The sequence below is a fragment of the Cryptomeria japonica genome, chromosome 9 (genome assembly GCF_030272615.1).
Source record: "Cryptomeria japonica chromosome 9, Sugi_1.0, whole genome shotgun sequence".
Taxonomy (NCBI): domain Eukaryota; kingdom Viridiplantae; phylum Streptophyta; class Pinopsida; order Cupressales; family Cupressaceae; genus Cryptomeria; species Cryptomeria japonica.
The window spans coordinates 354,399,410-354,410,286 of NC_081413.1; the positions used below are offsets into that span (position 1 = coordinate 354,399,410).

At 40.5% G+C, this 10,877-nt stretch overlaps 1 protein-coding gene across 1 annotated transcript in view; it reads left to right on the forward strand.

Annotated features, from left to right (window-relative positions):
• The window catches only part of LOC131029696 (protein SEEDLING PLASTID DEVELOPMENT 1), a 287,280-nt gene extending 277,338 nt beyond the window's left edge, over nucleotides 1-9,942 (forward strand). Inside the window, exon 9 of the mRNA XM_057960291.2 lies at nucleotides 9,327-9,942. Coding sequence (XP_057816274.2) covers nucleotides 9,327-9,509 — 183 coding nt within the window. The 3' untranslated portion in view covers nucleotides 9,510-9,942. The remainder of the gene's footprint in view (nucleotides 1-9,326) is intronic.
• The last annotated feature ends 935 nt before the right edge of the window (nucleotides 9,943-10,877 follow it).

Below are 10,877 nucleotides of genomic sequence, written 5' to 3' on the forward strand. Positions count from 1 at the left end.
TTCCTTCTCAAGATGGGCAAAGTTGTACCGTTGTGATTTCAAGTGGGAGATAGGAGACACCATCACTCTTCTCAGCAGAATGTTGGGCCTTGAGCACTCCAATGTCTTTGAGCCATGGATGTATCAATTCATTATGTTCATACGACAGTTGCATCACATTTCATGGGGTGAAATCATCAGCGATGATTTGTGCGAACAACTTGCAGCAGTTCCTACCACTATGACCTTCTTCATGAATTCTTATTTGGTATATTTAGCAGCGTCACTTAGACACTTTCCAGGTCTTTCTACCAAGGGTGATCGCTCGCTTATACCAGTTTGGGAATATTATGACCAGTTGCCATTGAAACCTAGCAGACTGCATTTCAAAAGAGTCCAAGATGCATTCTTTGGATATTTCATGTGTCAGTTTGACGTGGATCTCAGAAACAAAAGAGTATCAGATGAGGCATGGGTCAAGGTGTCTGAGTATGGGTGTTTGTTCCTGCAATTTCCTACCTTCACCTATATGAGGATTGGATGCTATGATGGTCAACCATACATGCTTCCAAGATACCCAACCGATAAGATAATTCTTATGGAGTTGGGAAGACAGATCATGGTTGTTCATACTTTTCAGTCTGCTAGACACAAGGTTGGAATGGGGATCTCTAGCACAAACCCATTTAAAATCGGTCGATACTCCCTTGTCACATCTGTGAAGGCTAAGGCCATGGAGGCTGAATTGCAGGAAATCAAGCTTAAGAGGTTGAAACCTAGAGCTGATTTTGATTATAGAGGTATGAAGGAGAAGATCAAGAAATCCTTTGTGCATGTTCATCGCATTGAAGACATCTGGGTAGATCTCCGCACGGAAGCCGAAGTTCTGAAGATGGATTACTGCAGGCTCACTGTTGAGCAAATTGTTGACTTGAACTTGGCGGATATCCCACAAGGGATGATCGATGACGGGCATATACTTGATCCTGAATACACTTCACGAAGGGTTGAGGAAGCTCCACTTCCTTTGATCCAATGGTCACACAAGGAGTGCATCTCCATCCTTGACAGATTTCAGCCTATCTTGGCCAACACTAACGCATGGCTGAAAAGTAATGCTATTAGACTTATCAAAATCAAGGTTGGTAAAGAAGATGATTCTACAGGGCCTCTTGGACGGAAGTCTGAGATTCAGATTGATAATAAGGAGGGTGTTTCATCTTCAGGCACAAGGATCAAGTTACAAGTTAGTCGTGCAGTAGTGCTTCCTCCTGAGGAGACGACTACTCATGGGAAGGAGAAATCACGGTTCCATGTTCGGGTGATCGATCTGGATAATCCAGAAGAGGGGCAGCAATCTAACGATGTGCCTAAGTCTCCAGTTTCAGACTCGCCTCACGAGGTCATTCCTCCAGTTTCCATTGAGACGCCTCTTTCTCCTCCTGATTTGCTCATAGATGAGTCTCCTCAGAATGCAGTTCCCATTTCAGCATACGAGCCTTGTCTTGATCAACAACGAGAAAGTGTGTTGAAAGTTCCTGAAGATAATCCCACTTGCATTCAGTTATCAGAAATTGATACTTCCACTTTTGGTTTTGAAGAATTCATGAGGCAATCTTCATGTCCATTAGTAACTGAGCAAACCGTGGTCGCCATTCAAACAGATATTCCTCCCAGGATGACCACGGTAATTCAAACAGAAACTGCTTCTCCTTTGCCTACGGCTGCTACTGGAAGTGAATTGATGACTTTGCCTCCATGGCTTAGTTCTTTCACCCCAAAAAGGAAGAAGCAAGAGATCTCACCTGATGCCTTTGACTACCAGCAACTCAAACAGTCCAGATCCAAAGTGCTAAGAAGGCAAAGACTATCTCTAGGGTAACTGTTGATAGCAACAAGATGAAAGTAGCTGAAATTGTGGAACCTATTGCAGATAAACCACTTGATGGAATGTCAGCTGCTGATTATAAGGTTACAAGGGTAGAATTGTGTAAGCAAACACATGAGGTCATTAAACATGATGCTCAGTTTTCTGTTGCTTCACTAGTGCAAAGGTGTGACGATCTTCTTGCAAAGAAAGACAAGCTAGAAGAAGAAAACCGACAGCTCATGGCAGCCATTCATAAAATCACAAAACCTACTGCTGAAGGGAGTAACTCCATAGGTTCTTCTGGTTCCCAAGAATCGATTCGTGGAGTGGAAAGGGCTGCTTAGAAAGTACAAGCACTGGATTCCTGGGTTGATCAGCTTCATGATCAATGTGTACAAGTGATAAAAGACATTTTTCAAATAATGTCTAAGTTGGAAACCATTGAGGAGAAATTGTATCAGACTTCTAACACTTTCAAAAAGAATCTGGAAAGTGTTGAGAAAAGTCCGGCAATCTGGCGTACCATGCCCCAACAACAGCTGAGTATTTTGCAGGAGCACGCCATCATCTCTTCCAGGGTCATGTACTTGGAATTTGAAGAACTCATGGAAAACAAGACCCTTGTTCTTAAATCCCTCAATGAGGAGATCAGTGATGCAAGGAGATTCCGGGATGAAGTCTATCGAGGTATTGTCTCACATTGTGAAAGGGCTTCTTGCAATATAGTAAGTCAGGATGGACAGCTGATTCCAGAAGAAGAAGTTCTTGCTGATTTACAGATGAGGATTCATAATGAATGGAGGAGCGAACAATTCTCGACAGTTTCAATTCAAGCATTGATGAAACACCAAGCCTTTTTGCATGAGATCCAGTCCATCCTGGATAAAGACAATTCCGCGCTCCTCCGCTGTCACGACACTATTGTGAAGACTATGGTTGTTGCTAAGAACACCCATGAACCAAATCCCGAGGAACTACAAGCGAGCATCCTGAAATTTCAAGGATTCGTGTCTTCACAAAATGCAACTTAAGTGTTTTTCAACACTTAGTTGAATTTTCTCCCTTTTGTAATCTTTAGTTGTAATTTTGTTTTGACAAGTTACATGTAAAAGTAATTTTTGTAAAATGCAAGTTACACATTACTTGCACTTTTGTAATTACATGTAAGGCAACTACAAGTTGTGTCCGATTAGGACTGTAGTTGGAATAAGTCTTAGTTAGTTAGAGTAACTCTTAGTTAGTTAATGAAGTCTCAGTTATCTATTGAATGAGTCTTGGTGGTTGAGAGAATCTCTCAAGTTAGTTAGGATCCTCCCACCTTTTTCTCAAGGCTCCTCTTCTATAAATACTTGAGAGGTCCATTGTAAATATATCTTTTGGAAGGCAAGCAAAAACTCTGCCAAATTTACAGCAAGAAGTCTTTGAGCTTATGTATGTGGATTGAAAGTTTTTGAAGAATAATAAAGAAGGATTACTCAAGTTTTGAGTCTTTGAGCTACATGTTTGAGTTTGAATCTTTTTATTTCTTCTATGCAAAGTGTTTCTAAAGGAGCTTAGTCCAATCTGATTTGAAGTCTTTGAGCTGCAAGTAGAGAAGATTAATTAAAATAGGAAAATCTCTAGAAGGAGCAGCAAGTGTTTGAGCTTGCGTCTATTCTTGAGGAAAATTACTGTTTGATAAGAAATAGCAGCAAGTCTTTGAGCTTGCATTAGTTCTTGTCTTTGTGTTAAAAGAATAAATTATTCCAGTCGTTGAGCTGTTGTCTTTTATTCGTTGTAAAATTTAGTATAGCAAAGGGTAGATAGGACTTCCAATAGTCAAGTCTTTGAGCTTGATATTGCCGTCCCGTCTCGAAGGAAGTGACGGAAGTCTTTGCGCTTTCAGGAAACTTCATTTCCTTTCTCTCATTTCACTTGAAAGTAGTTATTGTTGTTCATATTCAATCGCTATCCTTTTCTGTGAAGAGAAAAGGATATTGTCTTTCTTGAAGAAAGAAGAAAGTTTGCTATCCCATCCCATTTTATTTTCCAAGTTGTAGTTAGATAGGGGGAGCCTTCCCTTAATTAGGAGAGTTTTTACTCGTGTGCTGTGATTGAAACCACAATTTTGTATATTTCCCCAAGTGTACAAAATTTTCAACCAACAGCACCAAACTGGTGGAGACTGTCTTTCCGTTGACTGCTGCCTCATCACCTGACTGATTGACATCCTTTAATGCTTCTTTAAGCAAATCCCTTTGAGATGGGATTGAAAGGGCCTCCCACATAGTGATGTTGAGGTTGGCCTTCTTCATCTGATCAACTATGTTGAAAGGAACACCAACTGACTTTAGAGGCCCCTTTGAGGCTACAAGGTCTACTTTTGCTCTTTGGATGACTTGGGCCTCTTCCTGCCTCTTGTTCCCTTGCATGATACTTTGGCTTGTATCATGGACAACTATTTCTGGGTGTTGGAGCTTGGACTGATGTTGAAGGTGAGGTAGCCTCCATGGCTCTCTTCTTTGATCTCGCATACTGCAACATCGACTCACCATTTGTTTGGTTCAAACCATAGAATTCTGCCTTCTGCCAATTGACAAAGGTAGAATCCCCTTTTAAGTGAGCCTGAGTGCCAACATTAGGCTGATTTGGGTCATATTGCTGGCTAGAAGTGGTTGGCTCATCCTGCACCACTAAGGTTTGGACAAACCCTCCATTTTGGCATGCACCTTGGTTATGTAGCTGATTGCATGGTTGACACCAATCTTGCTCTTGGGCAAGGTTATTTTGCATTGGAACTATCGCCTTTGAGCTGCTTGCAATTGTGGGGTTCACACTATTCAACGGCCTGGCATTGCTCCATTGGTTTTGCCCTTGGAAGACTGGCCTATTTTGCTGATAATTCTGACCTTGTGCTTGGTAAGGTCTGCTATACTGAGTTTGTTGCCTTTTTAGTGTTACCAACTCATTTCCAAAACTTTGTAATAGAGCCTTGACCTCATGGAGCTCATTAGAGGACGTAGATGGTGTGGATGGTTGACTTGCAAGTGCCATGGGAATAGGAGCCAAGGTTGGTTGTTGAGCAGGAGCTTTTGGGAAGAGAGGCATTGGAGGCCTTGGAGCTATCTTCCCAGCTTGAATCAAACAATTTTTTGCTCTTATAGCTATGTCGTATGCACCCGGTAGAGAGGCTCCACCCATTGATTGGATCATGATAGTTATATCGCTGTTGAGGGCTCTAAGATAATACAAGAAGGCATGATTTGGGGATGGCTTCACTAGAGCAGGAATTCTATTCCATGTCTTATGGAATTTGAAGTTGAAGTCTCCCATGAACTCGTGGGGTGTCTTCGAAATGGTTGCACAACCTCTCCCCCGATTTGTCCCAATTGTGAATGGAGCTAGACGACAACCCTCTATACCACTACAAAGCTTTGCCTTTCAAAGATGTGGCTAAGAGTCTAACAACAACATCATCCTGAGTGATATTATGGACGGAGCAGATGTTTGCAATGTCTTGAATGTGCTCAATGGGTGTAGTAGTTGTTTCACCAGTGAAGTATGGTATACTCTTCAATGCAGCCATAGGTATGTCATTCCATTGAATCAAAACAAGGGGACTCCCCCCATTGAAGGTAACAAAGACTTGATTTCTTGCCATGTGAAACAATGGTCTATTGATATGGGTGATGGGAGCCCTTGACAACAATGGCCTTGCAAATGGAGGAGTAGAGTGAAACCTGGGAGATGGAGTATTTACAACCTCTACAGCCTTGACTAGTGACAATGAAGATCTACCTCTCCGCCTTCTAGGACCTGTAGATGGAAGCTCTGCGAATTGGAACTTGCCTCTAGAAGACGCCCTTGTATGAATTCTGGGCATGGAATCCACAATCGACTTCAGAAGTTCGGAGGTCCGGAGTTGCGGAGTATGACTACTTCGGCACCTTAGGAGCTCAGATATCCGGAGTGAGGAAGTTCGGGAGTTCGGAACCTGGGGGTTCCGAGTTTTTGGGCTTTAAGCACCTCGGAACCTGGGGGTTCCGGACTTACGGAGCAAAGTGGTTTACTAACCTCGGAACCTAGGGGTTCCGGATTTCCAAGGTAAGCAGAGTTACGATGACTTGGGAACCTAGGGGTTCCGGGGTCTCAGAGTTAGGAACTTCGTATGAACAAGAACTGTACTTGTTGAGCAGAGTCGCCAAGTGCTTCAGAGATGATTGCCTCTAAAGGCTGAGATGCCAAGAACAACACTGAATCCTTAGCATGTAAATCGAATGAAATCCCATCGGGCATGCCAAAAACTGTTATCACAAAAGCTCGCACCCTTGCTGAGCTATCAACTCAGCAACCTTGTGAAACATGGAAACAACCCCGAAGTGTGGGACCTTGCGCAAGGGGGTTGAATCCCCGGAGAAGGCTGGCCTCCTTCTCAATCCAAGGTGCAGGTGTTGAACCAACTCAACACTTTAAAACTAATTCCTAAGCCTACCCTAACAACTTGCAGAGGTAAAAGAAAGAGAGAATGCTTGAAATGAAAAGAGATGATGCACCAAGAAGAGATTGTTTCTCTCCCTACCGAAATGGCACAAGGAACCAACTAAAAACCCAAGAGATGCACAACTTCAATTGCATAAGTGACCCAAATGCATGTATGGAGGTTAGAATTTGTTAAGTGTCAAGACAGGAGAAGGATTCCCACAAGTCACACTCAGAAAACAAGTTAACACAGCATAGATGGAGAGAAAAGCCACAAGACATACTCCTATAATGAAGATAAGAAAGCATACACAGCATACATAGGTTAGAAGGGGGCAAGAATAGTGATTTTCAATTAATCATAAGGCCAAAAGCCAATCTTACAGTTGCAGAAATGCAAAAATAATTACAAGTCCTTAAGAGAAGAGAAGAGCATAAGAAAGCTCAAGCCAGCAGGGAGAGAACCCTTTGCATTGAGGCTTAAAAGCCATTATATAGAAAATAGTCACAAGGGTGATCATGACCCCTGCATGTTAGTTTGGAAGTGCAGGGAAGTGCATGCACTTGGCTGGTACATGCAAACAACCTAGCCATACCCACAAAGGGAAACCCTGAGAAGGTGGATTGACTGACCTTCCAAAGTCAGAGTATGCAGTCACGACACAAGTCACCAAGCATGGCCCCATACCTCCCTTGATGGAAATCCTGCCAAAAAATAAAATGCACCCCTGTGGCTCCACAAAAAAAAGTGCATAAGTCACCAAAACTATCGGAGCATTTAAAGCCTTGAGTGTCGATCACGCCATCCGGAAGTGTTGTCAGTCGGAAGTAAGCTTGGAAGACTTCGGAGACCTGGGTCACCGTAGTTGGGAAACTTCGGGGACCCGGGGTTGAAGAACAAGGAACTTGGGAACTAGGGGGTTCCGGAGTTGAAGAACAAGGAACTTGGGAACTAGGGGGTTCCGGAGTTGAAGAACAAGGAACTTGGGAACTAGGGGGTTCTAGAGTTCCGGGGTTGAAGAAAAAGGAACTTGGGAACCTGGGGGTTCCAGAGTTCCGAGGTTGAAGACTTAGGAACTTTGGAGACTTGGGCCACCGAAGTTGGGGGAACTTCGGAGACTTGGGTCACCGAAGTTGGGGGAACTTCGGTGGACTTGGGAACCTGGGAACTTCGGGGTTCTGGAGTTCCGAGGCAAGAGAACAAGAGACCAAGGAAGGGAACTCCGGATCCTGGTTCCAGAGTTCCGGGAAAGAGAGAGGAAGAGAAGGCTTGGGAAAGGAACTTCCGACAAGGCAACACTTCATACTTTATGATTCCATCGTCTTCTCCTGGATCAAACTGGGGCAGCGTTGGTCCATGGAACATATCTCTGATTGGTTCTCATTGATGGACCAAGGGTGTCATAAAAATGACAACAGTTACTTCTTGTTCGTCTTCTTTCATAGGTTGCTAGCTCCTTTATTGAAGAGAGGAATTGGTCCACATATAGCTTCATCCAATCAGTCAAGAGAAACAACCTTACCTCTAGATGATCGAAGAAGTTGGTGGTTGTACACAATGCTTTGCAACTACAAGATCAACAAACTCCTAAGTATCGTCAGACTCCAACCTTACATTGGGATGTTGATCCTAAAGATGCTATATAGATCGATGAGGAGAAGACACACGAGGGATTGGTCGGGGTTCCATTGCTTGAGGCAACCCTTCATATTGGCAGTGGCTCATACTCAAACTCCGATTTTGATTCAGACCTACCAGTTGCATCTACTAATTAGGGACAGCCATATATTTTCTATGTTTATGTCTATATTTTTTAAAATTTGTTAATAGTTGTCCCCTCCTGTCCCCTAAAAAATGGCCCAAACATACCAGAAACACGTTCAGCCATCCCTTACCACCCCCAAAACTTGGGGGAGCATAGGTTCTTTAACATTTGTTGATATATAGATTTCCTAGTGGATATCAAATTCCATGACCACCCCTGACAATATTTTCAGAAAAAAGAAATGGCTTTTGCCATCTTCTGTGGGTCTTCAATACCATAAAGTAGTCAAAAACATGAGACTTAGTAAGTAGTTCATTCATGTGATTTAATAAACTACGAATAAATTTTTGAGTGGATAACGGAACTTGACAATTAGTTTTTATTTTATATCTACTAGTTTTATCTATACCATCTCTTGATTTGCTATTCCCCTAAAAGTTGTATGTTTTGACGCTTACAAGTAATTCTCCAATAGTCCATGGCTGGAGGAGAGTATGCTTATGTCTATTCTGGTGTTGTAGACATGAGGGCCATTCCCATTAAGCTAACTTCAAAGAGACAACTAGATTCCGCCCACTTGACTATCTATCCTTGCCATCTTGCCTGTTTCATAAATGGCTATGTGCTCTCGCCTCTTATGTTCTATTTTATCCTTTCAGCATGTAGCAGAAAGGATTTCACTTTTAAAGAAACTTTCATTTTGCTTACATTTAGGGAACCTATATCTTTCCAAATCATCCCATACACTGTTTATTTTGAAATCAGGATTCCAGTTCCTTTTGTAGTTTTTTCACATTACAGGCCACTATAAAAACAATCTTTTTGGTGTAGATCCTATCTCTTTTAATCAATTGAAACTATTTGATGGACTTGAATATAAAGCCAGACAGTGACTTTTATCCAAGTTTTCTATTATTCCATGAGGTGATCCTATGGATTAGGATAATTTTTTGTAAAGATATGTCGAGCTCTTTCTAACTGCTGTACTGATTTTGTGCATAAGTACATTTCATAAAGTGCATTAATTTTATTTCATGTGAGATGGACAAGATTAAATTTTGAAGTGAAAATGTAACCTTGATCGAAACATGACATAAGTTTTGGCAATTAAGATACTTTCTCAACTGTTGATCTGTGTCTTTAAAAACAAAGCAAAATTAAGTACTGTTATCTGGCTATATGAGATATTTCTCGAGGTACATTTTGATTTTTTAACGGTTTTGCTTGTGTTTAATGCATCTCTGTTTTCTCAGGAGGCCAGGCTTGCTATCGAGTACATTGTATTTCCAGTAGGGGAGCCAGTGGAACTTCTTCCAAGATGTCCTAAGATTATTGATAGTCAAATAAAACTGGTGGAGAGCTATCAATTAGTAACAGAAAAATTGGGTACAGAGTTAGATCCAAGATTACAAATCCTTCCTCCTACCCAGAAGTAAGAAGGAAATACATCTGCATCAGAAAATAGCAACTGCTACTAAACACTTTCTTCAAGAATTGGATATTTATCTAAAACTCCAAATTTTGAATATCCATTTATTATATTCTTCTTGTACTATTGAGTATTTATTGCACAATCCTGATTTCTTTGCACTGTAAAAATTGATGTTATTACGTACATTCTTCTCTAAAATAAAATCAGATATAGTGATTACGTTTCCAAAGGATTGAGTGAGGTTATATACCATGTACATTATTGTCTAGTTTTAGGGTTCTTCTATGTAAAGAGGAGCTTCCAAGAAACAGAAGTTGTTGGCTTATTGCTTCTCTCCTCTATCTAGTATATGTCTATGATTTTATTACTCGTTCTCATTTTTTCTTCCTTGGAGTGTCTTGAAGCCTATTTTATTAAGGCCAAGGATGTTCACTGCCCATTTTATATTCTCTATTTGCTTGCTCACTGTAAAATGCGAGGATGGATACACATCCCAAGGCTCAAACAAATATATTAAATAATCAGGATTGTGATCAAGAAAGCATGTCCATTCCCATTGCTGAGTTACATTTGTTTATTTCTACCATATTTGAAAGTGTATTCCCTTTACTGAGTTAAAGTTGTTCATTTCACCATATGTTGAAAGCATATAAGTAAATATGAGCTGACAAGCTGAAAGTTTGTGGTTTGTTTGATGAGCCATTGTATACGCATATCCAATATGGTTAAAATATATTTTGTACTCCAGAATAATACATAAGATTCTTTTATATTAATTAATCAATTATGCCATGCTACAAATAGATTGTATTATATTTACCATCATTATAATGAATTACATTAAAAAAACACAGTAAATGTTAAAAATGGTAGAGCAAACAGATATCTCTAAACCATGACTGTAGAAATATTAACACAAAATAAAATATGTTAATTTCTGGATGATATTTTACATTGAATACATGGGATTTATAAAAGTCATGATATTGTTTAACCAGTCAAACTTCCTTACAACTACCTTTTGTTTCATTTACTAACAATAAATTAACCTATTTACTTATTATTGAAACCATATACTATAGACTAAACCATATAATAGATCCAACATTCCCACTTTATTACATAATCCAAACAAAGGATAGAATACTGCAAGAGTTGAATACAACAACCTTTCTTGAAACTTTGATGAAGGGTCTTCACCAATTCTCCTTGTTGATTCAAGAAACACCAAACTGAGACCACTAGTAGATCTCTTGACTGTCAAACCTGCACTCTTTTGTACCAAATGGAAACATAAAATATTTTCATTCTCCATGAACAATGAGAGAACAACTCTCCTTAGAGATTTCACTTTTTCTCAAAAATGTCAATA